The 25,812-nt window shown below is 43.8% G+C and overlaps 1 protein-coding gene across 1 annotated transcript in view; it reads left to right on the top strand.

Moving 5' to 3' along the window:
• l(2)k10201 (zinc finger protein 511 lethal (2) k10201) overlaps positions 1 to 25,254 on the top strand; it is a 57,027-nt gene extending 31,773 nt beyond the window's left edge. Inside the window, exon 2 of the mRNA XM_037419205.2 lies at positions 23,435 to 25,254. Coding sequence (XP_037275102.1) covers positions 23,435 to 23,639 — 205 coding nt within the window. The 3' untranslated portion in view covers positions 23,640 to 25,254. The remainder of the gene's footprint in view (positions 1 to 23,434) is intronic.
• Positions 25,255 to 25,812: the final 558 nt, after the last annotated feature.

The following is a 25,812-nucleotide window of genomic DNA, read 5'->3' as shown; positions in this document are numbered from 1 at the left end:
GTTCTTTATTTAGTGCAGGTAGATCATTTACTTGTGAATAATTGTAGGCGGTCCGTCTAATGTCATCGGGATCATTTTGAAAATGTCCTACTGTGGCGCTTGTGTTCTTGTGCATTTACCTTAATTTCTCGGTAAGTAGGGCACTGTTGTTGATAATATTGTCATTTTGGATGTTTTCATTCACTGTGACAATGTTTTCTTTCACTGTGACATAAATTGTTATTTGACTTTAGTGTCCCTTTAAGGAGATGCATACGAGAAGGGTGTGTTTGGGATGTTGGAAAATTCCTTAATTTTTATGCAACATTCATCGTAATTGAAACTGATCACCAGCTTTTGTTTTACCTCAGTTGAGCAAAGCGAAGCATTTAAATATCAATGTTTTGTGATTACGCCTTAGCCTTAGGGAGTGTTCATTTAATGTTCGGTGCATGAAAGGCTCAGAAAATGTATGGGAAGCTTATTTGTGAAGGGCTTACCACCTGTCCTGTAGTACCATCAGTAGGGGTGCTTGCGTTCTCATCACTATTCACAGCGTTTTCTTCTTTCCTAAGAAACACGCAAGGCTGGCTTGTTTCGAATTCGAACCAGGCCTGTTCATGGTGTCACTGCATCTCAAGGGCTACAAACGAACTAGCACGTTTCACAAAAGTCCTTCTAAGAAGGAGAGGTGAAGTTTGCTATGCGACAGCACCGTGATTCTCTTCACTTTCTTCGATACCGCGACATCACCAACAGAGACAGACGTGTATTATATTCTGCGTTATCGCGTCTTCTTGTGTTGTCTTGAGTGTCTGCAGCAACCGAGTTTTTAGTTGGTGGGAGCACATTTGTGTTCCAAGGAGGAGCACAATCTACAAGCGACCTCTGCTTTAATCAGTCATCTTTCTAGAATCCGTCAATATCTATATGTTTGTAGGCACACACAAAATCTGCACGGCACGTGTTATGCTTCGGGGAATGGGGCGAATCGACGGTAGAATACATGTAACAGTATTTCTTATCGTGTAACATTTCTTATCGTGTCATTCGAGAAAGGTGTAAATTCAAAAGAGAGAGTTAGTTTGTACAAAGGTTCGCTAAAAAATTGACCCAGAAAAATATTTCAGGGGGGGTGAAACCCTGACACCCCCCCTTGGGTATGTCTTTGCGCTGAGTATAGATTGCTGTGAATGTGATGACTATTGCAAGGCAATGGCAGATCCAGCTACAGTAGTGCTGAAACAAAAAGTTACTGATACCACGCGCTTGTTAGGTGTGACACTGTCAATGCTTGTAAAGAAGAAACACTGCAAGCACTCGTGCCTTCAAGCGAGACACAGCTTGCACAGGTCACCTGCACAGCATGGTGCAGCTCACTACTCTGAAATACAAAACATTTGGTGATGGGAGTTGGAGAATGAAAGTGTGTGCATAAAAACATTTTGGGCAGTGTTCTATGAAACGTGCTGAGGGAATTATAAAGCATATGAAATATTTGTTCTTCGTTCTATTCAATAAACTTTTCTAATATATTAATGAGATATGTTAACACCCACTGTCCAAGAAAAGGGTACATCACTGTTGGATTTCTGTATTTGTTTTGTATGTGAAGTTGAGCCACAGACACAGAGCACGCAAAGTAAAAGCTAGTTGATTCATACTCGAAGGGGACTGTGAAATTGTTAGAATTATTGGGTGGAGGGGCACTAGAGTGAATGGACATTGCGCTACAATTCGTAGGTAGAGTCCAAGAAAGCCACATCAGGACTTATCGCCAAATCAGTGCTACTACACATTTTTAACAGATGAATTTATTAATTGAATTCATGGTGACCAGAATTACTCGTTCTGGATACCACTGCATTTAAATTATCAAGAAATTTCCCCCTATAAATACACAGGACTGTGGCATAATTAAGATGTTACTTCAAATTAACTGTAGCTTTTAATTAACTAACTTCAAATAATGACCTTTTACTACAATATTTGTTCTATGTATAAGACCTGACACATGACAAAAAGTTTTTAAAGTTATGTTTGTATTGACCTGATAGCATTAAAAAATTCGTGTTGCAAAAAACCCACCGCCGGCGTCGGCCCCATTGTTATGACCTAGAAATGGTCTGTACGTCTGTGACTGAAAAATCAAGTTGCCAAGATAGCCGCGGGAGGCTGCTACTTGTCTACGGGTGCGCGCGCGATCACACTGAAAAAGCCGCGCATTCGAAGAAAAAAAAAAGTGCTCAAGGTCTTGAGGCGCGGTAGTTTTTTTGCCCTGCCACCCCCCCCCCCCCCCTGCCTGCTTATTTTCTAGTACTTTTGTCGCGATGAGAGAAGAGATAATACAATTGCAGCATGCAACAAACTTTTGTAACTCCACTGGCACTGGACAGATTCTTAAAATTTTTGCCACATTGAACTCGTGAGGCAATAAACTCTTCTAGTGAATTCATTTCATGGTTACTTGAAAAAGTGTTTCAAGGCACCTTTAACACATTTTGTTCGACAGGTATCATGACAAAAACGAGCCCATTCGGTGATAATAGCGCACGCTGGTCCAATCTACTGTGTTTGTGTGTTTACGTGTGTATGTAATAAAACATGAATAAGTATGCCCTTAGTGGTTGATGGGTGCACTAGGGGCCAGATTTCGTTATCGCATTCAACTCTTGAAGGCGAAGCTTAAGAGTCACCTAATTTTTTTTAATAGTACAATAATTGAGTGCACTCAGTAGGTATAATCAGAGTTGGTCAGTGTCTGTACATGTTGATGATTTTAATGTGTACTTACAGCTTTTTCCTTGATATTGCTGTGAGCTATGTAGCCAAAATGGTTAGTATTTATTACATTCATGTTAAGAGTGAAGCAGACAGTTAAAAGGTAGTGGAGAATGAATATGTGAATTCAGCGTCTACCGTCATCTATTGTTTGAGCAGTGTCTTTGATGACCATGCACCATTGGTAAAAAAAATAGATTAATTTAATTATCTGTCAATGCAAAGCATAACTTCGTGGGTCATTCAAAAAGTAAGGGCTGTTTGGTTCCAAACAAGTAAATATTCACTAGCAAAAGTTTTTATTGATGAGTTTAGTTTAGCAAAAACCTAGTTCACTTTTTTACGGAATCACTGATAAGTTCTTGGGACTTTTCGTACCGCCGCTGTAGTTTCATTAGTCCCTCTGCACAAAAGATGCCCACCTGGGAATTGAACCTGTTGCCAATGATAATCTTGAGTTTCTCACTGTCTTCAAATCGTTATACTCCAAGCCACTGTTTCAAGTCAAAGTAGAGGAAATAGTCACATGGTGCTGGGTCAGGACAGTAGGACGACAATGAGTGTTCCAAACCAAAATCTTGAATCTTCCCAGTGGCTCTGTAAGGACGCGCGTTGTCATGAAGAAGCACGATTCTAGATGAGAATTTGTGATGTCAATGCTTATCATATTTTGTACTCTAGTGAGCATTTCGCAGTATACATCGGCTGTAACTGTGGCCCAAATTATATGAAGTTACACTAAAAATGCCCTTTTTGACTTGAAAAATGCTAGCCATCATTTTCTCACTGGAGTAAGCTTATTGGTTGAATTTGTTTTCCATTTTTCTGAAAGAAAATGGTGGCACCACTTCTCTGGTTGTCTTGTCTCTGCAATTGCGTACACCAGCAAGCATCGTAATTTGTAGAATAATGTGCGAAAACAAATCATCTCTGTCTTATCGGTAGCAGTCCAAAAATGCTCATTCACTGAACATCCTTTGGTGTTTGAGTTGGTCGGTAAGCATTTTTGGAACCCAGCTTGAAAAAACATTGTGATATCTTGGCAAATCAGCTATATTTGTTCAAATTGTAGTCAGACCAACAAGGCAAACTTTGTCATACAGATAATTAACTGTTAGTCATCAAGCTAATTGCCATATTCAGTCCACTTGAACAGTTTAATTCGTGTGTATGCTTGGTGCGGCGCTCCACTCTTTGTCATACACATTTGTGCAGCCATCTTGGAAGTCTCCTCACAGTTGTTCCGTAAACGAGGCACAGCTCCCCATAAATTGAAGAAGCCAGTGATTTTTTTGCATGCAAAAATGTAATTACAGCGAGCATCTCACAACAGGCGGGAGCAACAATATTCTTCGCCAGCGTTGTCGTCTATGTTCTTCAATAAGCAGATGGCTACTGAGCCAGAACAATCACTTCAGTACCTTCATGCCGAAGTAACTGATTGTGCTGTGCATGTATCTTTTCAGCCTGACATGCAAATATTGAAAGATTAGGACATAGCCCATACTTTATGAATAACCATCGTACAAAAATTTCATTATACAGATTAGATTGCAATGATTACTCTCTACCTATTTTTCCGACATTGCTACCATGACTTCCAGCACTTCTTAGCTGTGCAGCATCACTAGTCTTTCATATGTTCCTATTGCATGTGTATATTTCATGTGCAGTGTATTGGGAGTGCTATCCACTGGTGCATATTTCTTTTTACAAATGAGTGCTTTTGGGAACACCCACAGGCATCCTCTATTTCACGTGTAAGCTGATTAACGCCCACCGCCGTGGTCTAGTGGCTAAGGTACTCGGCTGCTTACCCGCAGGTCGCAGGATTGAATCCCGGCTGTGGTGGCTGCATTTCCGATGGAGGCGGAAATGTTGTAGGCCCGTGTGCTCAGATTTCGGTGCACGTTGAAGAACCACAGGTCGTCAAAATTTTTGGAGCCCTTCGCTATGGCATCTCTCATAATCATATGATGGTTTTGGGACGTTCAATCCCACATATTAATCAGCTGATTAACAGTGGATGAGCAAGGGCAAGGGTAGCTCATTCTCTGAACATGTCATCTGTGACAACTTTCATAACAATGTTCATTTGCTGAGATGTTTGACTGAGGCTAAGGCTTTCATTAGTCGCCAACTTCTATTCAATTGAAGTGTCTGTCACCGCAACCTTTTTGCTTCTTTTGAAACTTAAGCTAAGTTTCCTTTTCAACATTATCCTGTAAATAGTTTTTTTTTTTTTTTCAGTATACATGTGCTTAGCAAAACTGGAAGTTGATCTCGTAGGTCAGAATTGTTCTTGAAAAGATTGGACACGCAGGCATGAACATAGTGATATTAAACACTGTATCGAGAACAATGTTACATGCAGGAATACCTAGCACAACGACGTGGGTTCATTTTTTTTATTCAATGTGGTGTGCCTATCACTAATGTGTTGTCAAAATATCGAAATGTGGCTCAGGCTAATCTTACTGACACTGCTTCTTTTGAGGGCATGTGTGATGAGAAAGACAGCGAGCAGCACGGTATTAAGTACTGTTCAAGGGCCGCCCAGTGTAAATATGGTTATTTGACTGAATGAGTAAAAAAAAAAAGTTGCATAATTTCAGCAGATAATGTTATTAAACAGACGATTACTGTTTTTTGTACGTATTGTCTAACTCTGTGAGTGACAGTGTTTCTTGTTTAAATGTGTACTGCTACATTCACGATTGTCAATAAACAATATAAGCTTACTTTCTTGGCGTGTTTTTTACCAGATGAGGCCTCTCGGTCACCTGGCGACATAGCGGAAATACTTATAGTAACGTTAGGCTGCTATGCACGTGGATACTACCCTGCAACAGCAGCAAATAAATGCCCATAATGCGCCCGCAGGTTTATGGACGTTGCGGGGTAGCGGGTGCAGGCGGTGGCACACCGCCACCACCTGCACCAGCTACCAAAACAGTTGCCATATTGCCCCAGTGCAATGATGATGATAATGATGAGCTGTGGTTGTACCCATTTTGTCTGGCAGACGCATGGTTGTGTCCTAGCTAGGGGAAAAAAAGGAAGAAAGAGAGAATGGAATGGAAACAGCCTTCGAATGTGCTGGTCTTTAGTGAGACATTGAAGACTAGCCTCTGCAACTGATACGAAATCGTTGCGCTGGTCCTCAGCATACTCAAAATCCAGTGCCAGCGGCAACGTGGTGCCCTCTGTTGGTCTTGGAGTCAAATGTGGGTACTTGGAAACGATGTGCTCTGTCGTCTCCTCCTCCCTTTCACAGACCCTTGTGTGCACAGTACAGTGCCATCTTAGTTTTTTGTTTTTTTTTTTTCCCCTTTGTATTCGCATTCCACTGGGCAATCTTCGCTTGGCGTACTAGAGTCCGCACGGCACTCATGCGCTCGGTGGCCTCATGCTCGGTGTGTGCCAAAAAGCTGCATTTTCAGCGAAGGATGTATACCTGCGAGCATCATTGTGTCTGTATGCAACCACGTTTACCTACCTGAAGAGTTTCTGTGCCCACCTGGTATTGTCCATGGTGCAGAGGCGAGCCTCATATTCGATTCCGCTCTGGGCCTCGCTAGCCTCGAACGCCATCCGTTGCATGTCTCCCTGGATAGCATCCATAGCTATGCGCCCGCGCCAGCCAAGTGCCAGCCTGCATAGCCCAGGCTGTCCATGTTTGAGCCACTCTCTTGTTTTAAAGGATAGGCAAAAGATAGCGTTTGGGTCAGTCAGTCCCAGCACATGTACCGATTTTCTTCCATATGTCATGCTTGAGCACATAGTGGTTGCACTCCTACAGACACTGTTGCACACACGGGTCGATGCCATCTTCAGGTGCTTCTCATGTGCCTCGTATATGTCACCTTGTGTTGTTAGCAGCACTCCAAGATGCCGGTATTGCATGGATTCAGGTGTGACATCCTCCGGAGTGTTGGAACATGTGCCTGAGAGTCGTAGTATTGCTTATTTGGCAGGGTTGAAGGTAAGCCCCACGGTCGCCAGGTGTTCAGTACATGTGATCACCAGACTTTGCAGCTGTGTCCCGTTCTCGACCAGGAGCAGATGTCATTTGCGTAAGCCAGTGCCGGTAATGACCACATGTCCAGGAGACCAGCCCATGTGTATGGGAGCCTCAAGCCGACACCTGACTTGATGAGTAGTTGCTCCATTTCTGCTATGCACAGCATAAAGAGGAGTGGAGACAGGGGGCATCCTTGCTTTAGGCCTCGACGAACAGCAACTGGCTGCTGCCGTTGCAGTTATTCTTCACAGTGTTGTTTGTGTATAGGCGTTCTAGCAAGTTTGTCCAATACTGTGACATGCCAATGTCCTTCATATGGTGCAGTAGGAACTCATGCGGGACGCTGTCGTAGGTCTTTGCTATATCGAGAAAACTACCTAGGAGCCCCCTAGACTCACGCCGTACGATCTCAATGCACTGGGTCAGGGTGAAGATGATGTCCTCGGGCCGTCATCTCTGCCAGAACCCACGCTGAAGTTCAGTGAGGTGTTCGTGTGATTCTGCCCATGAAAACATCCACCTCTTCACCACATGGGCGCACACGGGATAAAGCATGCTTGTGACCGTGATTGGTCTGTAGTCTCTGAGTAGACCATGGTCTCCACCCTTCTTTGGCACCAGACACACCTCCTTCAGCCAATCCGTAAATATATGTGATACCAGTGTATATCTTAGCAAGTTGGTCACGTGTCTGAGGGCCTAGACATTTGATCAGGCCTTTGGGCATGTTATCGAGACCCTCCTGTTTGTGCCCCTTTATGGGCAGTGACATGCTTCAGATCTAGTGGTGTCACAGTCTATGAAGCTGCTCAGTGTAAGGTGAGTTGTTGCTGGTTTAGAGAGTAGTTGCATATGCCAGTAGAGTACTAACCCCAACAGAGAAGAACTATACCATAACTGAGCAGGAGTGCTTGGCTGTGGTCTGGTCAGTGCAAAAGTTCCGTTCATATCTCCATGGCCGTCATTTCACGATCTTTACAGACCACCACGCCCTATGCTGGCTTTCCACGTTAAAGAGCTTGTCTGGATGCTTGGGTCGGTGGATTCTATGTTTACAGGAGTATGACTTCGATATCATTTACAAGTCAGGAAGAAAACACCAAGACGCCAACGCCCTTTCGCGCTGCCCACTACCAAATACCCAGCTCAGCATCGCTCAAAGTTCGGCCATCACTTCTACTGCAGCGCCCACGCTCGCCTCAATAGAACAGCTATTATCGGACGACAAGTGCACACTTCACTCCTGCCAGTTGTCTGATCCGTACTATAGGCGTATTATAGACCAGCTCTCAAGAGCTTCCCATATACCTAACGTGCGGCATCTTTAGGTATATGGTTAGGTAAAGCCTTCCACGATGACTTAACTGCCGGACATCTTGGTATTCAAAAATCTCACGATCGCATTCGAAGTCGGTTCTACTGGCCTGGTATTTCTACTAGCATCGCGCGCTACGTTTGTTCTCGTGTCTCATGCCAGCGTCGTAAAATCCAGACAACTGCACCGGCCGGGCCTCTGCAGCCAATTCCGTGCCCCACAACACCATTTGAGGTTGTAGGTATCGACATTTATAGCCCTCTTCCCATCACATCTACTTGCAAACGATGGATAGTGACCGCTGTAGACCACTTGACATGCTACGCGGAGACAACTTCTATATCAACTGCCTCTGCTTCGGAAGTTGCCGACTTCATTCTGCGCCACGGTGTTTCTCGTGTATTGCTGAGTGACCATAAAAGGGTGTTCCTGTCAGAAGTGCTAAATGATGTATTGCGCACCTGTGGAATAACACACAAGACAGCTTCAAGCTACCACTCTCAGACCAATGGTCTCATCGAGAGGTTTCACTTTACTCTTGCTGATATGATAGCGGTCTACATCAGTCCAGATCACAAAAACTGGGATACTCTCTTACCATTCCTCACCTTTGCTTACAACACGGCCGTTCAGCGCACCACCGGTTATTCGCCGTTCTACCTCGTTTATGGACGTTCCCCTACTTTCTTCCTCGACGTTTCCTTTTCAGTGGCGTCAACTCGTCTCCATCTTCCAGCGAGAAATACAGTTCTAGCCCGGTTTTGCGATCGTGCTCGTATCAACACGAAAGTGCGACAGCAAGATCGAAAAGTCATTTATGACGCATCCCATCGCCTTGTATTCTTCCCACCTGGTCTGTGTGACAAGTTTCAACCACACTTCATTGGGCCTTACATAGTTATCGAACAGACTTCGCCCGTTAATTATCGTGCGACCCCACTTGTCGTCCCAACAGACCGCCGTCACTGCACCAAAGAGATCGTGCACGTGTTTCGCATGAAGCCCTTCAGGCGACGTTCTCTGCCACATTGACTTGCTATTGCCAGGTTGGCCACTTCGATGGGGGGGGAATTAGTGTGGGCATTCGTTATGCGCTTCTTCTTATATATGTATTATCATAATCATCATCATCATCCTTGTGGGTCCCTGTCATCATCTTCACTGAGTGTCACCACAATCTTCATCGGGTGCGTGCGCGCTCTGTCTCAGACTGCCCGTTCCTGCTGAGCCCTTGGCTGTCTCATATATATATATATAAATAAAGGGAAAGAAGTGTATACCTAAGGGTTCGTTTTTTAGTGTTTTGACACAATGATCTATATATATAGAGAGAGAGGCAAAGACAGAGCGAATTATGTGTCTTATGCATCCTATTTTGCTTGAAACTTTTCACTGTGCTTTCTCTCGATCATAAGAGAACAAGAACAGCAGATGAACAACAACCATTTGTCTCAACAACCAGCTTGTCCGGCTTACTAACGTTATGAGCTTTCTCTGCAAGTGAAATGTCAAAACTACTGAGTTGGAAAGCACTCTTGTTTCAATGCCTGATTGCAGCTCACATAAGCCACCATAATCGGATCTCAACATTCAGGTGTTGAGCACCTAAATATGCTGTCTAAATATGCCAGCAACAATGAAATGGGTGATAGAGAGATTTGCTTGAAGAAATAAAGAAATTCAGAAAGAATCATACCAAGCAGGATTTGGCAGCTTGCTGTCTTCTGAAGTGCAATTTCTCCTTGGCACCTACCCAAATGTACTTTTTAGCTAGCTTATTTTAAAGCACGTCTCTTTTCATTCTCTTGACTGTGTCTGGCAAGCTAACCTAGATTTTTTCCATGTTTTCTGTAATAGCAACAAAATACAACACTTGCACAGAGAGGTGACATGCTAGTACATAAATTGATCCAGCCAGAAAATTACACAAAAGGATTTCAGAGCTAAAAGTTTTGAATCATTTAAATCCGCACGTCTCTTTGGTATTATAGGATTGAGTCTTGAAAGTCACCGCAGTTTTTTGATACTTAATTTGTGCAACTTTATCCACTACTTTATAGAAACGGCTCTCTCCTCCTACTTCCCTTAACCGGGATAAAATGATATTGGGCTTTCTTACTTTTTTGAAAACATTTCTTCACACCTTTCTCAATGCTAGTCACGAAAAACATTAAAGTAAAAGCCTCTTAATTGGACTGTCATGGTGCCAGCAAAATTATACGAAATAAACAAATGCTCAATTATCCAAAGTAAGAAGAACACAACAAACAACTCTATTACATATTGCGTTTTCATTTCCTCAATGAACAGCCCCGCCGCGGTGGTCTAGTGGCTAAGGTACCCGGCTGCTGACCCGCAGGTCGCGGGATCGAATCCCGGCTGCGGCGGCTTCATTTCCGATGGAGGCGGAAATGTTGTAGGCCCGTGTGCTCAGATTTGGGTGCACGTTAAAGAACCCCAGGTGGCCCAAATTTCTGGAGCCCTCCACTACGGCGTCTCTCATAATCATATCGTGGTTTTGCCTCGCCGTGGTGGTCTAGTGGCTAAGGTACTCTGCTGCTGACCCGCAGGTCGCGGGTTCGATTCCCGGCTGCTGCGGCTGCATTTCCGATGGAGGCGGAAATGTTGTAGGCCCGTGTACTCAGATTTGGGTGCACGTTAAAGAACCCCAGGTGTTTAAAATTTCCGGAATCCTCCACTACGGCGTCTCTCATAATCAAATGGTAGTTTTGGGACGTTAAACCCCACAAATGAAATTCCTCGATGAACACGTAAATCGAGTGCCTACTTTCCATAAGAGCAATGTAAAAGCTGCCACTTTCGTCATTCACAACATTCAACACGTGAGTGCGGCTGAAGACCGCTGTCTGCAGCCAAAACGTGTTCCAACCACCACCACAATTAAGTGCAAAAAACACTTTTTCACCGCAATGATAGCTGCACACTAATTATTTATCCAGATGAATTTGTAGCGCCTCTGAATGCAGCGCTTGTCAAGGAAGAAGTTGGCATTGGGTGGGCGGCGGGTGCAGCGCGATAATAAAAAATCGGTTCTAAAACTGAAAGCTGTCAGGGCTGGATCTTCTTCGTGTTAGCTCCAACAAATTCCTTACTACAGCAGAGAACACCTACTTGCCAACAGTCCAAGGGCCTGCGGAGAGCGACAATACCATGAGGCTGGCTGCGACACCACTAACATAGCGCCGAAACGAACAGGCCCACGAAACATTGTAAACACTGTACCGCAAGTTTGAAGACTATTAACTTACCTCTGTATTCCCTCCGAGACCTTTCAGAGTTCTCAACGCCCACAGTATCGCTGTACAGAAGCTAATCCACGAAACTAAGGCCATGAAGGCCACCCAGCTGCTTAGAATAAAATAGGTGAAACAACACAACTATGCAAATTATTTTGCTAAAGTTTAGTAAGTGTAAAGTTCTTATATTTTATTTAAGAACAAAAATTTTATGAGGTAATTACTAAAACCAACACTTGCATTTTTTGCAATGTTTTTTAGGTTTTGAAAGACGTATGAAATTTAAACAAACAAAGTTGATCAAAATGTCTATCATTCACTGACGCGCACAGCTTTCCCCTTTTCAAGATGTGAAATTTCAAATAAATACGTAATCTGTATGTTGAAAATATACCTCATCGCTATTGTTCATTCATTTTTACGATATTTATATTGGCAGCATCTTCTGCTTGGGGCGGCAGCCAGCCCCACACAGAAGTGGCTCCTGCGCCGCATGAAAATGATGTCATTTTAAATGTTATTACTTAAGCTATTCAAAATGTATAAATTATTATATGTAATGCATTAAACCTATATAAATTTTACTAAGCAGGTGTTTAACAAGTCAATCAGCCTATATTTGCTAATTAAACACATTTTACAAGTATTTTAAATTCAGGGTGCGCCATGGGCACTGCAGCTGCGAAATTTAAACAGGAGTGCGAGATGGTAGCTGCCTGCGATGTGTATGGACCTTTCCAGAAATCGCAGCGCCGGGCCTTCCCCTGGTGGATCGGCGCTGGGGCATTATGTGAGAGCGGAGCGCCAGCAGTCGGAGCAGACGACACTTTAGCGCTTTTGCCTGCTTTCATCGCGCGCCGTGAGTGGTTTTGGCTGGTGTAAGAAGCTGCTATTGTGAAGAAACGCTTCTTCTGGTCGCTCTGTCTGATCGCATGTCCACGGATGTTGGGAATTGTTTCGGATGTCCAACGAATATAGTGTTTTCATTGGGGCCATCTCTAGGTTAAGTTAGTTCACAACGCCATCGCTACCCTTATATTCTTTGCATATTCAAATATACAGTCTCTCTCCTAAACGTAGTATGTAGGTATTCTGTGGTTAGACCGTTCTGGCGATCCACGGAGAGCCCGAGACTGACTGTCGCCAGAAGCAGTCAGGACAAGCTGTCTGGGAATTTCGGGCTATGAGACGCCGAAGAGATACGGTTTGCACTTGTTGCCATTTTTGTGGGGAATCAATGGATTGCAATGTGCGTGTTAGGAGAAGGCCCCTTCGCTTGTCGTTATGTGTGGCGTTATCTTCTAAACCGTGCTTCGTTGCGCCAAATGCGGTGATTACTAGAGGCGATGAGCGTTTGAAGCTACACGCATTTTGTTATTTTTCCCATGTAGCTTTGTTCCAATGACGCGGCAAACTGTTGCCTGCTAACTGCGTTGTGCTCATGCCTCAAAAGTTACATAACACTTGGGCACGCATGGAGACAAGTTTCGAGGTTTTTTTTTTTTTTCGTAGTACTAGTCATTTGTGGTGCTGCGCCTTCTTTCTGTAACTTGGCGAAGACGACTGTGGTCTCGGTAGCTCACTCCATCGTATGTTTTTGTGCGTTAACTTGACTACACGTACGTGAACTTGTCTATTCGCAATGCCCACGGGGCTATAGGTGGCGCGCCGTGCAATGAAAGATTGGAGTTACTGAATGCTACCTTTCACTATCGATGATTATTGAAGATGGCTGCGGCAGGAGGGTCAAACCGTCAACTCGCATAGGAAAGATAGGACGCACTCCCTGTGTCACTTTCACTGAATAAATTCTCGATTGTCAAATGAATGTTTATCGGACCAAAGTACTTTTCCAAATGATAGGAAGTGCTAAATGTTCGCTTTCTCATTTTTTTATCGCAGTACAAAAAGTAGTGCTGTCAGCTGATGGACCGTGCATCAATGATGCCTTGCGTAATCCTGTGCGTGCTACAGAAAACTGCACAAGCATGGATTGACTTATGAACTGCATGGTACTCCGAGGTAATTAGTATCGAGCCTGCCTCACAGATTCGCCGCAGTATCAAGCCGCTAGCGAGCAGTGCATCATTGTGGCTGCATGAGACTGAATGTTAAACGTGGCGATGTTTTGCAAACATATTACTTTGTCATCATTACTTACGCTGTCAGCAACATGGAGTTGCTTCTTCAAGGGAACACAAGCATGTAACTTCCCATTAAGTAGCACTTGTGTCACAGCAATGCTCAAACTCGAACCGTACGTGATTCACTGCACTTGGATGTTGAAGGTTTTATCAGCACAATCGAAACAAAGATATCGAAAAGAGTACATACGTATATGCGACGTATGAAATGTTGAAACAGCGAAAATTCGTTGAATGTCGTTCGGAACATGTCACTGAAGAGCAGGAAAAGTTAGCAGAGAGGTGTGGATTGTAGCCGTAACTAGACGTTTCATTGCTTGAACCATTTATCTTCGCTGGTGGAGCTAGAGCGTGTTGACGGCATGCGGTGCTCTATAATAACCACTGCAATTGGGCTACATGCAATACCCAAGAAAAAGCCGCTCGCATTATCCCACGGGGGCAGGGGGGGAACTCGGGTGAATTCGTCACAGAGTGGTGAGGGCATCACGTGAATGTTGCATAACAAGGTATTGTTTGGGAATGCTTAATTGTTGTTTTGTCATTATTATTAATAATTATTCAATGAAGGAGAAGCGTTGCCTTGAACGAGTGATGGGGCGCTGATGTTGGGTTGTGTCTAACTACTGATTGAAGAAACTGTTGCTTCCATTGCATCTACTCGTGTCAAGCGAAGCATCATGTCAAGAGAATCCAAGTAAAAGCACCCTTGCATGAATTACGAATGCGCGCTCTGGCTCTTATATACACACCACCCACTTTCGAGGGAGTGGGGTACGGGGGAGATGTCCGTACACTCACTGTCCAGGCTCTGCTTGCCGAGTGCCCGGTGGTGTCTTTGATGGGGTGCTAAAACACTTTTTAAGCATGGTCAGAAAATGCTGCTGACCGGTAGTAGAGGCTTCCGAGAACACGTGAGCCAAATATAGGGCAGCAGGCGGCCTGTAATTCACAATAAATTATCAAAGTCAACTATAATTTACTTCCTATTATCTGGACAAATGACACAAGATGCTCATAAATCACTCGTAGAAGTCATATTAGTCATTGGCTGGTTTAAACATGGCACACTTTGTCATTACAGGAATCGCCGCGGGAGGCCGCAACTTGTGCACGCGTGCTAGAGACCCGGGGCTTTATCGCATGCGAGCACGATCGCACTGAAAAGCTGGGTATTCAAAGAAAGAAAAAAAAGAAAATGTGCTCAAAGTTAGTAGGCATTCGCGACGTATTTTCTTTGCCCCTGTCATCCCCTGATCTCTGCTTAGCTTCCAGCGCTTTCGTCGGGACAAGAGGTGCGAGAATGCTGTTTCAGCATCATGCGACAAATATTTGTAACTCCGCTCGTACTGGACGGATATTTTAAAATTTTTGGTGGTATGGAATTCATGAGGCAATAAGCTCTTTCAGTGAATATATTTCATAATTACTTGAAAAAGTGTTTCAGGGCCCTTTTAATGGCTCCTAGAGCGGCAGTTTCGCAGGACGTCTTCCTGGGCCGGCACGAGACGCGAGCATGCGCAAGGAAGACGGGGGGGGGGGGGGGGGGGGGGTATGGACGCCGAAGTCGCCAAAGTGCGACATCATGCGACTGTGTAAATGCTTTGCATTTAAAACTATACTTTTATTTTTACCTCGATGAAGGATATCATACGTTATATACACTCAAAGTGACTTACCAGCGTGAAAAAACATTAACGTATGGGAGGACGTGAACTGCAATGAGGTGATGGACATCACAAAATTGGAAGTGCTGCTTCAATTGCTCCAAACTGCTCCAAAAGAGAAATGCTGGTACATGGTACTTCAAATTGGGGTTTTTCTTCACAACTGCTCTGAACCTGCTTCAAAATGGCACTAAAAATTAAAATGAGCAACTTCAACAGTATGACACATCTGCAAGCCCCAAAGGAACTGAAACGAATTTGTATATTTTCATCCAAGCATGGTGAATAGGCCCTGAAAAACTTTTTCAACTAACCATAGAATGGATTCACTAAAAGAGCTTATTGCCTCATGAACTCAACCAGTGCGAGTCCGTCCAGTACAATGGAAGTTAAAGATTCGTCGCACGCTGCAATTGCTTTCTTTTTTCTCTTATCCCGATAAAAGGGCTGGAAACTTAGCGAGGAGATATGGCATGGCAAAGATAATACGTTATGCGTACCTAGTGACCTTGAGCACTTTTTAGGGGTGAAGCTCCTGAAGCTGTGGGCTTTTTTTTTTCTTCTACTGTGACCGGTTCGTCACCGCCTAGTTTATGGATGACTCAGCATGTGGTGCTAGTCTGAGTGACAAACAAACAGACAGACAGATGAACATACGGACGGATTCACGATTTATCAATAAGACCCTCTGAAGCTTCGCCCACTCATCATCATTCACTCTGTGGATATGCTGTGATGTTTTTTTCTTCTTTCAGTGTGATCTTGCACGCACGCGTGGACAAGTCGCAGCCTCCCGTGGCGATCCCTGTAATTACCAATGTACGCTAGGAAAATGAAGTGGTGCTGTTATCGGGCATTGTGTTTCCCGTGCAGCTGCATAAAGTTGATTGATTGATATGTGGGATTTAACATCCCAAAACCACCATACGATTATGCGAGACGTCATAGTGGAGGGCCCCGGAAATATCGACCGTCTGGGGTTCTTTACCATGCACCCAATTTGGAGCACACGGGCCTACGGCATTTTCGCCTCTATTGAAAATGCAGCCGAAAGTCAATCCCGCGACCAGCGGGTCAATAGCCGAGTACCTTAGCCACTAGACCACCATGGCGGGGCATCTGCAAAAAGTTTATATACAGAGTCTGTATATTCACTCTATGGACAGCTGGACAGAGCCTACATGCCGTGACGCCGCTACAAGAAACCTACATATATAGACGGCGCCTACCTCTGTTTACAAACACAGAAGAGGTCTATACATGTTTTGAAATTTTCATGACAGGAAGTTGCCCTATTGAAATGCGCGCCATCTAATGTGAGAGTTTGACAAACTCATCATTTCGGGCTGAATGTACTCGAACTGGTGCATTATTCGTTGGTGCGAGTTCTTTGTTAAAGTCTTTGTTCGCCAATTTTAGGTTTGCTTAGACTGTTTTTTGTGATGTAGTCGCTGCCACTGACCGACTTGTCACTGTCTGAACCGTTCAGTGGTGTGCCTTTGCCCTGGTGACGCAAGAATGAGCTCCGCATAGTCGAACGGCAGCTTTATCGCCGGTGAATTTGCACTAGAGACACACGACATCAATTTTGGTCTGTGGGCTGTCTTTAGGAGTGTTTTTTTCTCTTGTCCTCGGCCTATGTACAATGCAAAAGCACAAACAGTCCGCTGGTGGTCTCTCGAAAACCCCGCCTGTGCTTGTCGTTCTCACTATCTTTCATTGGCCAATTCTGTAATCACATTGGGGGAGGAACACACAGTGACACCGACACACGTGCACCTCATTTTCAGACATGCTCCCCGTTCTGCCATTGTCACTCTCTGGCTATGCAGCACAGCTCTCGCCATAATATATGGTGACGAGGGACACGGATGGTGGACACAATAGGGAAGTGAAGAAAAAACTTCCGCTTTGGTGCTCGAGCTGCCTATTCAGACGCCGCGAAAGCCTCGGAGAGGGTGTTGTTAACTCCCTGAAGATTCCCGGCTTCGTGGTCGTTTGAAGCAACGACATGGGGAAAATTTTCACTCGGCCGCAGATCTCCCGAAGGCGCGCCAACGACAGGTCCGTGGATGCATTTCGCTGGTGTTTTTGGTCTGCCATCCATGTTACACTACTATAAAATGCTGTCTTATGAGGAGGCGGCGGCGTTGTGTGACCATGTGTTAGGCGACTCATTGGCCGATAGTTTGGGTCTGCCTCGTGTCTTCATCAAGGTCATGTCAGTGTCGTGTTTCTCAAGCGCAAACGCGCCTGTTCTAGTAACAGCAAGCGCAGTACCTTCAGCGATTTACAAACATCTAGAGCAGCATGGGTACGTAAGTGGGGATGGTATTAGCCGCAGCTGCTACTTCACAATAGCTACAAGCTTCTAATCATGCTTGAATTATACAAAAGGGTGCATGCAGTGTAGCTATGTTTCGTATTATTTCAGCATCGTGGTACTTGCATATTTTTGCAGAAAAGAGCAGTTAAAGCGGCAAGCTGGGAGCTCTAGATACGAGTGGCTGCATGTGTACCTTTTTCTGTGTTCAAGATGCAGCACAAAACCGTTGTTCTTATCAGTTTTTTTGCCACCAATGAATTGTCGTGAACAGAGGCCTGAAAGAACCTCCGCGACACGTGGAGGTTTTTTGATTTACTGAGGACACCCACTGCTTCTGCAATTCAGGCGACGACGGACAGCAATGCAGCGCGAACATTTAACAACAACACTCGACGTGGGGCGTATAGTGCTGCAGACATAATTTCACTCAAATTGTTCCTCTTGCGCTGATTGTACGTGCACTCATAAACGACACAGTGATGACCAGTTGGTCTGTTGTTCAAATACGCACAATTTCCTGCCATGGCAGTAATTTTTTATCCAAAGGGGGCGCCGCAGGTACGGCATGCACAGCCCAATGCACGATTGGCGTGAGGTCAACACTGAGAACATACCCTCGACCCGCGCCGCTCAGGGGTGCGAGAGTGCTCCTGTGAAAAGATGTATAGTGATCTCAAAGCATCGCATCATAGATTTTCATACAATAATACCTAGAGGCGAATCTGGCGCTAGTGTCTACGTGGGCTCCTTCAGTGGCGCTTGTACCCCCCATGGGAATAATTCGGAACTACAGGCTTCGGATCTGCTTTGGATGGATCTCATTCTCGAGATTCACGATGCTTGTTTGCCGAGTGTAATACGAACCGTCATAAAGTTGTATTTAACTGGAACTTGCTTCATTTTTTTGTGCGGAAAGTTTGTTGCAAAAAGTTTTCGTGAGCTTGAGGTTGAAGTGAGACCTAGACATATTTAATCACCAGGGTATGCACTGCTCTGCTATTGCGTTCCGGATTTGGCTTCAATATATAATGAAATATTCTGTACAACACTTGAAAAAAAACAGTCTTGTTTTGCCCTTGAAAATGCACATTATCTATTATTTGTAGAAATAGCAGTACAGTATTCAGTGAGAAACACTTAACGAATCGTGGTATTACTGTAGTTTAAGCGCACGAAGAAAAAAAACCAAAGTAATTGTCTGCTTTGATGCCAGGTGCGTCTGCCCTTAACGCACCTCTCGTTTGCTTGTGGAGTCGAGTCAGAGGAGCGTGGCGGTGTGTCTACCTTGTTTCACTGCCGTTTTGCAGTCGATTTAAACAAGGTTTGGCAATACGCACTTACGAAAAATCATAAACTCGATGTAATATCCTGCACTGGCGTGAGACGCTACATTTATGTGCTGCAGTAAGTGGATGATGCTTCACTTCAAATATCAAATGCAACCTGTGAAGCTGCAACGTTGCAGCAAATCAAGACACTTAATGTTATTCAGCCTCTTTCAACAACAAAGGCACTGCTTCAGTGCTTTGCACCGCACCCCACTACCTACGCTGTGGCAAGAACAAAACAAACTGCAGAAAAAGATTTGTATAAAGTTTGCAAGCTAACGCAATTCAATCTGAAGCTTGCACTTCCCATAATTCTCATCGGAGCACACGATCCCAGTGCCAGATTCCTATCTAGATATTAATGTATGAAATTCTATGCGCCGCGCGAATACATGGGAGGAGTGAGGGCCTTTAGTGGGAAACTCCCGCACTGCTGCGCTGGACCCGTGGGCTTTCTCTGTGGTGAGAGCTCCGTCAAAGTGGCAGTCGTCTGCTACGCGCCCGATATATCGGTCGCTGTCAGCCAACGTTACGGTAATAAGGGCAATATTTATTATTGGATTACTCCAACACTATACTGTAGCGACCTTCGACACAGATAACACATTTCGCAAATGTGAAGCGGATATCTTGTATATTTCCTGCCAGCTGTTTTGCGACGGCAATCATCCAAGCTTACACGCCCGTTTGAAGAAAGCATTCTGCGCGCACCCATCATGAGGGAAGGTACTAAATTACGTTTCATGGCGAATGTAGACATGTCGCAGAAGACAATGAGTTTCAGATCGCAAGGATAACCGAGGGAACGTATGATGCGGGTTCAGTCGCCATTCGGCCCTTTGCAACCGTGTTCCAAACTGTCTCTCCTGTCTTCTGCGCGAGTCCCCCCCCTCCCTTCTTTTTTATGTCTTTGAATAACGAGCTTTTTCTTCTTCTTCGTCTTCCAGTGATCGGCCACTCCGTCGTATGTTCTCGCTGGTTTGCCTTAACGTGCTTCACACACATATATACACGAAGTAACTGGCTACCTTATGGTAATGCGCTTCCATACTTCATATTTTTTTTATCTCGTGCAATCGATTTTTTTTTTGTATGGCTGCCTTGCACACTCTGCTGTTTCAAGCCTTTTCGTGCAGTGAAAGGTCTTCATCGGCGTGACCGTGGTACCAAAAATAAAAACTAACTCGCATTACCCCGCATCTCGTTCACCTGATAAGATCATGGCATCACTATACCTTGATATGCTTGTTATTTGCACACAATAAGCAAGAAAATCTGGACAGTGACCACTTTATTGTAGAGATTTCTATGAAAATTAAGGCAGCTCGCCTGAGGGCATTCAGTGTAGTAGACTGGGATGCCTTCCGTAAATGTCGGGCAAAGAACTCCGATGATTATGATTCGTTCGTAAACCTCATACTGAAACTAAAAGAGGACGTTTAGGCTGTTAGCAAAATAGTCGAAACAGACCTAAAGTCGACAGGATGGATGCGCACTTACAGAGACTAAATTGGAGGCTGTGCAAGAAGGTATCGATTTTAAATCGCGACATCAAAGTCTACTGCCAAGAATTGAACAAGCAGCATGGAACGAGGTCTCCTCGGCAGTCTATGGGCAGATGCGGGTAGGAGGCAAGTGGAACCTCCTGAAGCAACTTCTCAATGAGTCACAGTCAAAAAGCAATCAGTTCCTAGCCATTCATAGGATAATCTACGATCTGAAATAGGAGGAGCAAACAGATGTAGACATACTTCAGAACGTAGCCGAAATGTACCGCCCCGTATACGCCCCTTGGGGCACGAGGACTACCTAGAGTACAGAGGTGTACGTGTGTGTGTGTGTGCATGCGCATTTTGGCGGTTCTGCAATGCGTCTGTGACCTTGCGGCATAGTCGATGCATTGTGCAGTTCAATGGTGTCTTGAAAAGGGGCCAATGATCGTTGCGGAATGAGTTAATCGCACATAGGACAGAGGAACCAATCACAACACTTGAGCTTCACCTTCTAAAGCGAAATGGGATAATGTAATTTGGCTACATGTGTGTCGCTTTATCAGTTGCTAGCATGCCTTCAGTTCTCGGTGAACTTTGTCGCAAGGAAACGAGCGTGAGCAAGTTTAACATTCGTAGTTTCAAAGTATTTTAGAATGCTCACTGCAAGTTCAGTTGCAGAGTACCTTCCTGCAAATTATTGAAGAGTCTTCTAGGCATCGGTTAGGCCAACGCGAACTTACGCAGTTGTTGACATTGTCTGAGCCCTCTGTAACATGGGGCCTTCAAAACGCGCACTTAGTATGCAATGATGATACGCTGACACATGGTGTCATGGTACACTCTTGCCTCGCAACACTATATGCGTTAAGAAGACTCGTCTAATTACATATTTGTATATTTTTTTTACCCAAGCAGTTTCAAGCAATTACCTAACTGTTTGGTAGAACGCCAGCTGCTTAATTGCTACATAAAAGGCTTGGGTTCAATTCGCACTCGCACTGCTTTTTAGTATTTATCTGTAGTTATCTCAAAATTTCACTCACGGACAACCCTATTTTTTACGCACAACCAGCAACGCCGATGCAGACTCCAGTGTTTCAGCGATACAAGCTACTTCACGCTATAATGTTTTGTATTGAAGTGCGCTACTCTGACTGCTCATTTGAAAGCTGCTGTAGAAAGTGTCGTATGTGTTGCACTTGTAATAGACTAGCGCTGAAGTTGCAGTTCAATATATTTGTAGTATCGCCGGTGACCTCTAAAAAGCTTGTCTAGGATCATTTCCTTAGACTCCTTCCATCGACATATAACTTGTCTCTGTTGATATTCAATTCGTAAAGTATACGCAGCGCTAAATGAACATTAAGTTTCTCACTTTATACAGCCCTATATGTCGATAAAAATTTCAAATTAGCATTAATGTAACACGTTTTAATTTTTTAATGTGACTGTAACGAGTTCCTTCTGTATCTAGGGAACTTGTAACGAGAACTCGTTCGAAAACTGGGAAGGAATGAGCTTTCATTCCCGTTTTAGAGGAACGTGTACAACACTGGTACGAGGAGCACCCTCCCCTAGCGATAAAGTAGCGAGACGCCTTTTCATCTCGAAGGCTTTCGTTCTGGCAATACTGCTTCTCCCAGTAGTCTTGGGCTTTACCAAGAGGCACAGAGCAGCAAAGAAAAACGAAAATGCAGATTACGTGGCCTAAACTGCCTCATTGCAAAGCCAAGCTACCATTTCATAGGGCAAAGGCCCAATCTACAAGCTCAGTGGTACGTCAAGTTGTCCATAGCCAAGCTTGCGTCACTCTTTCTCGCATGAAAATATTGTTTAGGATTAATATAGTCTATTGTAAAATAAAAAATAACTAGTCCCTCTGATGTTTTAAGAATGTTATTTGTATGTATGTATGTATGTATGTATGCCCTACCCCACTAACAACCTAAGGGGTGGGCGCATTGTGAATCTCATATATTGACGTGTAGAGAGAGGGGTGAACATTTCCCTCTCTTTCAAGTGGAACGCTGTGCTCTTTCCTGCACTGTCATTTGCCACATTTTTAGCTCGGCAGTGGTTTTACTCCTAGCTTTTCGATTAAAAAGGACAAGTGAACTTGTAATTTGATTGGATACCTATATACCCTGAGTAATGTTCATTAAGAACTACTGGTGGATTTCATTACTTGGTGCTTGCTCACAATTACCGCTGTGCAAGTTACACAGGTTAAAGGTGAATAAGTAAGACTTTCTGCGCGTGTTTTTGTGTATATATCATTGTGAGCCTCGCAATACAGCATTTAAAGGCACCACTTTATCGTGACATTTCTTGCATCACCATTACGTCTATCGCAACAATGCTTATGGGAAACTACAAGACTTTTTTATAAGTTAGTAAGAGTATATGAACACATTATACTCTTCATTTTTATTATGATACCATTGAAGAGCAGGTAACGTAGACATTGGAAGTACTTAATGTTACTAGTTTTATTTGATTAGTTTATTTATTCAATACTGCCAGCAACTAAGGCAGTAGTGGTCGCCTAGGCAGGAGTGCTTACAGTGCGGTGCATGTACGTTGCATTTGTTGCAAGTTAATGTGATGTTATTATGAAAAAATAACAGTGAAATGCTTTAGGGGGAATAAACTAGTTTATTTATTCAATACTGCCAGCAACTAAGGCAGTAGTGGTCGCCTAGGCAGGAGTGCTTACAGTGCGGTGCACGTACGTTTCATGTGTTGCAAGTTAATGTGATGTTATTATGAAAAAATAAAAAGTGAAATGCTTTAGGGGGAAGAAACTAGTTTATTTATTCAATACTGCCAGCAACTAAGGCAGTAGTGGTTGCCTAGGCAGGAGTGCTTACAGTGCGGTGCACGTACGTTGCATTTGTTGCAAAACAATGTGATGGTATTATGAAAAAATAACAGTGAAATGCTTTAGGGGGAAGAAACCCGACAGATAAAAAAAGAACCATGGTTAGGATGCCATTGCTCTGTGTGTGTGTTTCATTGATGGAATGAATAATGCCCTACCAAGTAGCTGTGGAGCCAGTCTGCCCTTATGAAAAGCGTATTTGAAAAGAAAATATATTGAGCCTTGTAATTTCCGTGCAGGTACCCAGCTGGCTTCTCATACTTTCCACGTGCACTGTTGCCTAACAAGCATCAAGTCAAGACAACCAAACACAGTGGCGTGCCGAGGCGAGTTTGCTTTGGCCGCGGTTCCCCAGTTGCGTGGCACCGGCAGAGACCACCTTCCACTTCGCGAGTTGCACAAGACATAGACATGAAAGACATAGCTGATGCGTTGGACACTTAGTTCCTGCATACTAGCTCTTTTGTCAGTGTGCGAAACAGCTTACAGTGCGCATTCTACATACGAGAAGGGCACGAAATGTCTTGATGGTGCTCCTTGTGTAGTTTGGCAAAAACTCCTCAAGTGCGATGTTTGCCACTGCTCCTTGTTTGTTTCATGAAATTAAAATTCCTCGGAGTGTAAATCAGCATTATGCGAGGTAGTCAGCATGAAGCTATGGAACATTGTGGGTCATATTCAGATTTCTGACGCAGGACTGGAAGATGAAACACAGAAACTACTTAGCAATAAAAGGTTTAATACAGAAGGCAAAGTTATTTGCACCATCTGAGCCCCGTAGTTTGTGTGTGGTGTTCTTGTTTCGAACTTTTTCATGAATCGTAAGGAATAGAAAGAAAAGTATTCAGCCAACTCTGCTAAATCGACCAGCATTGAAATATTTTTCTTTATTTTATACTGATAGTGAAGAACAAGGCGCAAGTTGTAAGTTTTGAAAACCGTTAGGATATCAGCAGCTTGAAAGAGTTGCGCGGAAGGAAGATCTCTGGCTAAGTTTTACACAATGGGTAAAACCTTTTTCTGTAGAACATGGAGCTCTTTTAAGGCTTCATGCACGCGAGTGTCCCATACAAGTTTACAATAATTCACTTGTGGCATAAACAACGATTTGAAGAGCTACCACTTGATATCAGTTGGAAGAAAATAATTATTGTGCTATAAAAGACCAACAAAATGCGAGACAGCTAAACACACGAGATTAATATGCACATTCCATAGGAGCTTTTCTGTGAACCAAACACCAAGAGTTTTAAATGCTGGTATAATTTCTATGTTTTTGGAGCCATAAGTCAAAGACCCACAAGAGGATAGAGTTCTTCCCCTAGGGCAGAAATTGACCACTTCTGTCTTGGCAATATTAATTTTTAGTGTATTTAACTTTGACCAGCCTTTTAGGGCAACTAGCATTTCATTAGACCTTCTAATCGATTCGTCACGATTTTTACCGCTGAAAAAATGCTGGCGGCATCGGCATATATAACGTAGAATGAGTTATCTTGAATATTAACAATGTAAATAATGTATAGATTAAACAAGAACTGCCTCAATATACTTCCCTGCAATAGACCTAAGTTAAAACCTAGCATTTATGACAAGTGCCCGTTAACGCTAACGTACTGACGTAGATGGGACAAATAAGAGTTCACGAGTTGAGTGGCACATCCTCGAATCCCATAGCTTTCTAGCTTAGCAAGCAGTATTTTATGATTCAAGCTGTCGAAGGCTTTCTTAAAGTCCATAAAGAGAGCTCATACTAGGCGTCTTTTTTCAACGTTTCATAGAATGAATTCTTTCTGTGCCAACAGCGCAGTCTCAGACAGGTTTTTTTCTTACATATATAGATATATATATGTGTGTGTATATATGTGTTTATTTATTATATTTGTAAATCTGTATTTAATTTATTCCCTGTGCTCACTAAATATTTTTGTACAATTTTTTTCGGAAGCCCTCCCACAGTTTTTTTCTTTTGGACCTCCGGAAAATGTAGCATCTTTATGTATATATTTATTGTGTTCCGAGATTCTTTTTTAATAAACTTGAAAAACTTGAAGTGTCAGGAAGAGCCGGCCTGTCCTACTACCTTTTGTGCATGATGTCTCGCACAAGCTAAAAAAGATTGGTCTGACTGCCAACGTTCTGGTGTTGTTGTTTTTTTGTGCGCCGAGAAAAATCGCAGACTTTGCAAACGAGTTAGTACACCTCGTGTAAACTCTGCCCCCTGCTCTGTAGCACGCAGTTCATGCTACGTCCCATGTGCAATGGGAGTCGTCTACTTGATTCTGCTGACGAATGCCCATGTTGGCCGAACCGGCAGGTGCATAATTGACCGCCTTGGAGAGCACTGAAATAATGTGCACAAATACACAAATAACGTACAAGGGCACCTTGGCATCCATTGCAGGGATTGTGGCTGCACCCCCCCCTTCGATCGGTGTTTTATATTGCAAGGCATAAGAATTAGCTTACCCTCAACATTAATGAAGCGGGGAAAAAAACATTTGCTAGGTGATAACTGCAAAGCTCCAAATCTGTGGCTTTATCACAGTTAGTACGTGATTATCTGGTTGGGCTTTGAGGCAATCGAGGACCCGTCACAAGTGTTTTGATACTGATG

Source organism: Rhipicephalus microplus, chromosome 6, assembly GCF_043290135.1.
Source record: "Rhipicephalus microplus isolate Deutch F79 chromosome 6, USDA_Rmic, whole genome shotgun sequence".
Lineage (NCBI taxonomy): Eukaryota > Metazoa > Arthropoda > Arachnida > Ixodida > Ixodidae > Rhipicephalus > Rhipicephalus microplus.
The sequence above is the reverse complement of the archived record's forward strand: the minus strand, read 5'-3'. Positions and strand labels throughout refer to the sequence as shown.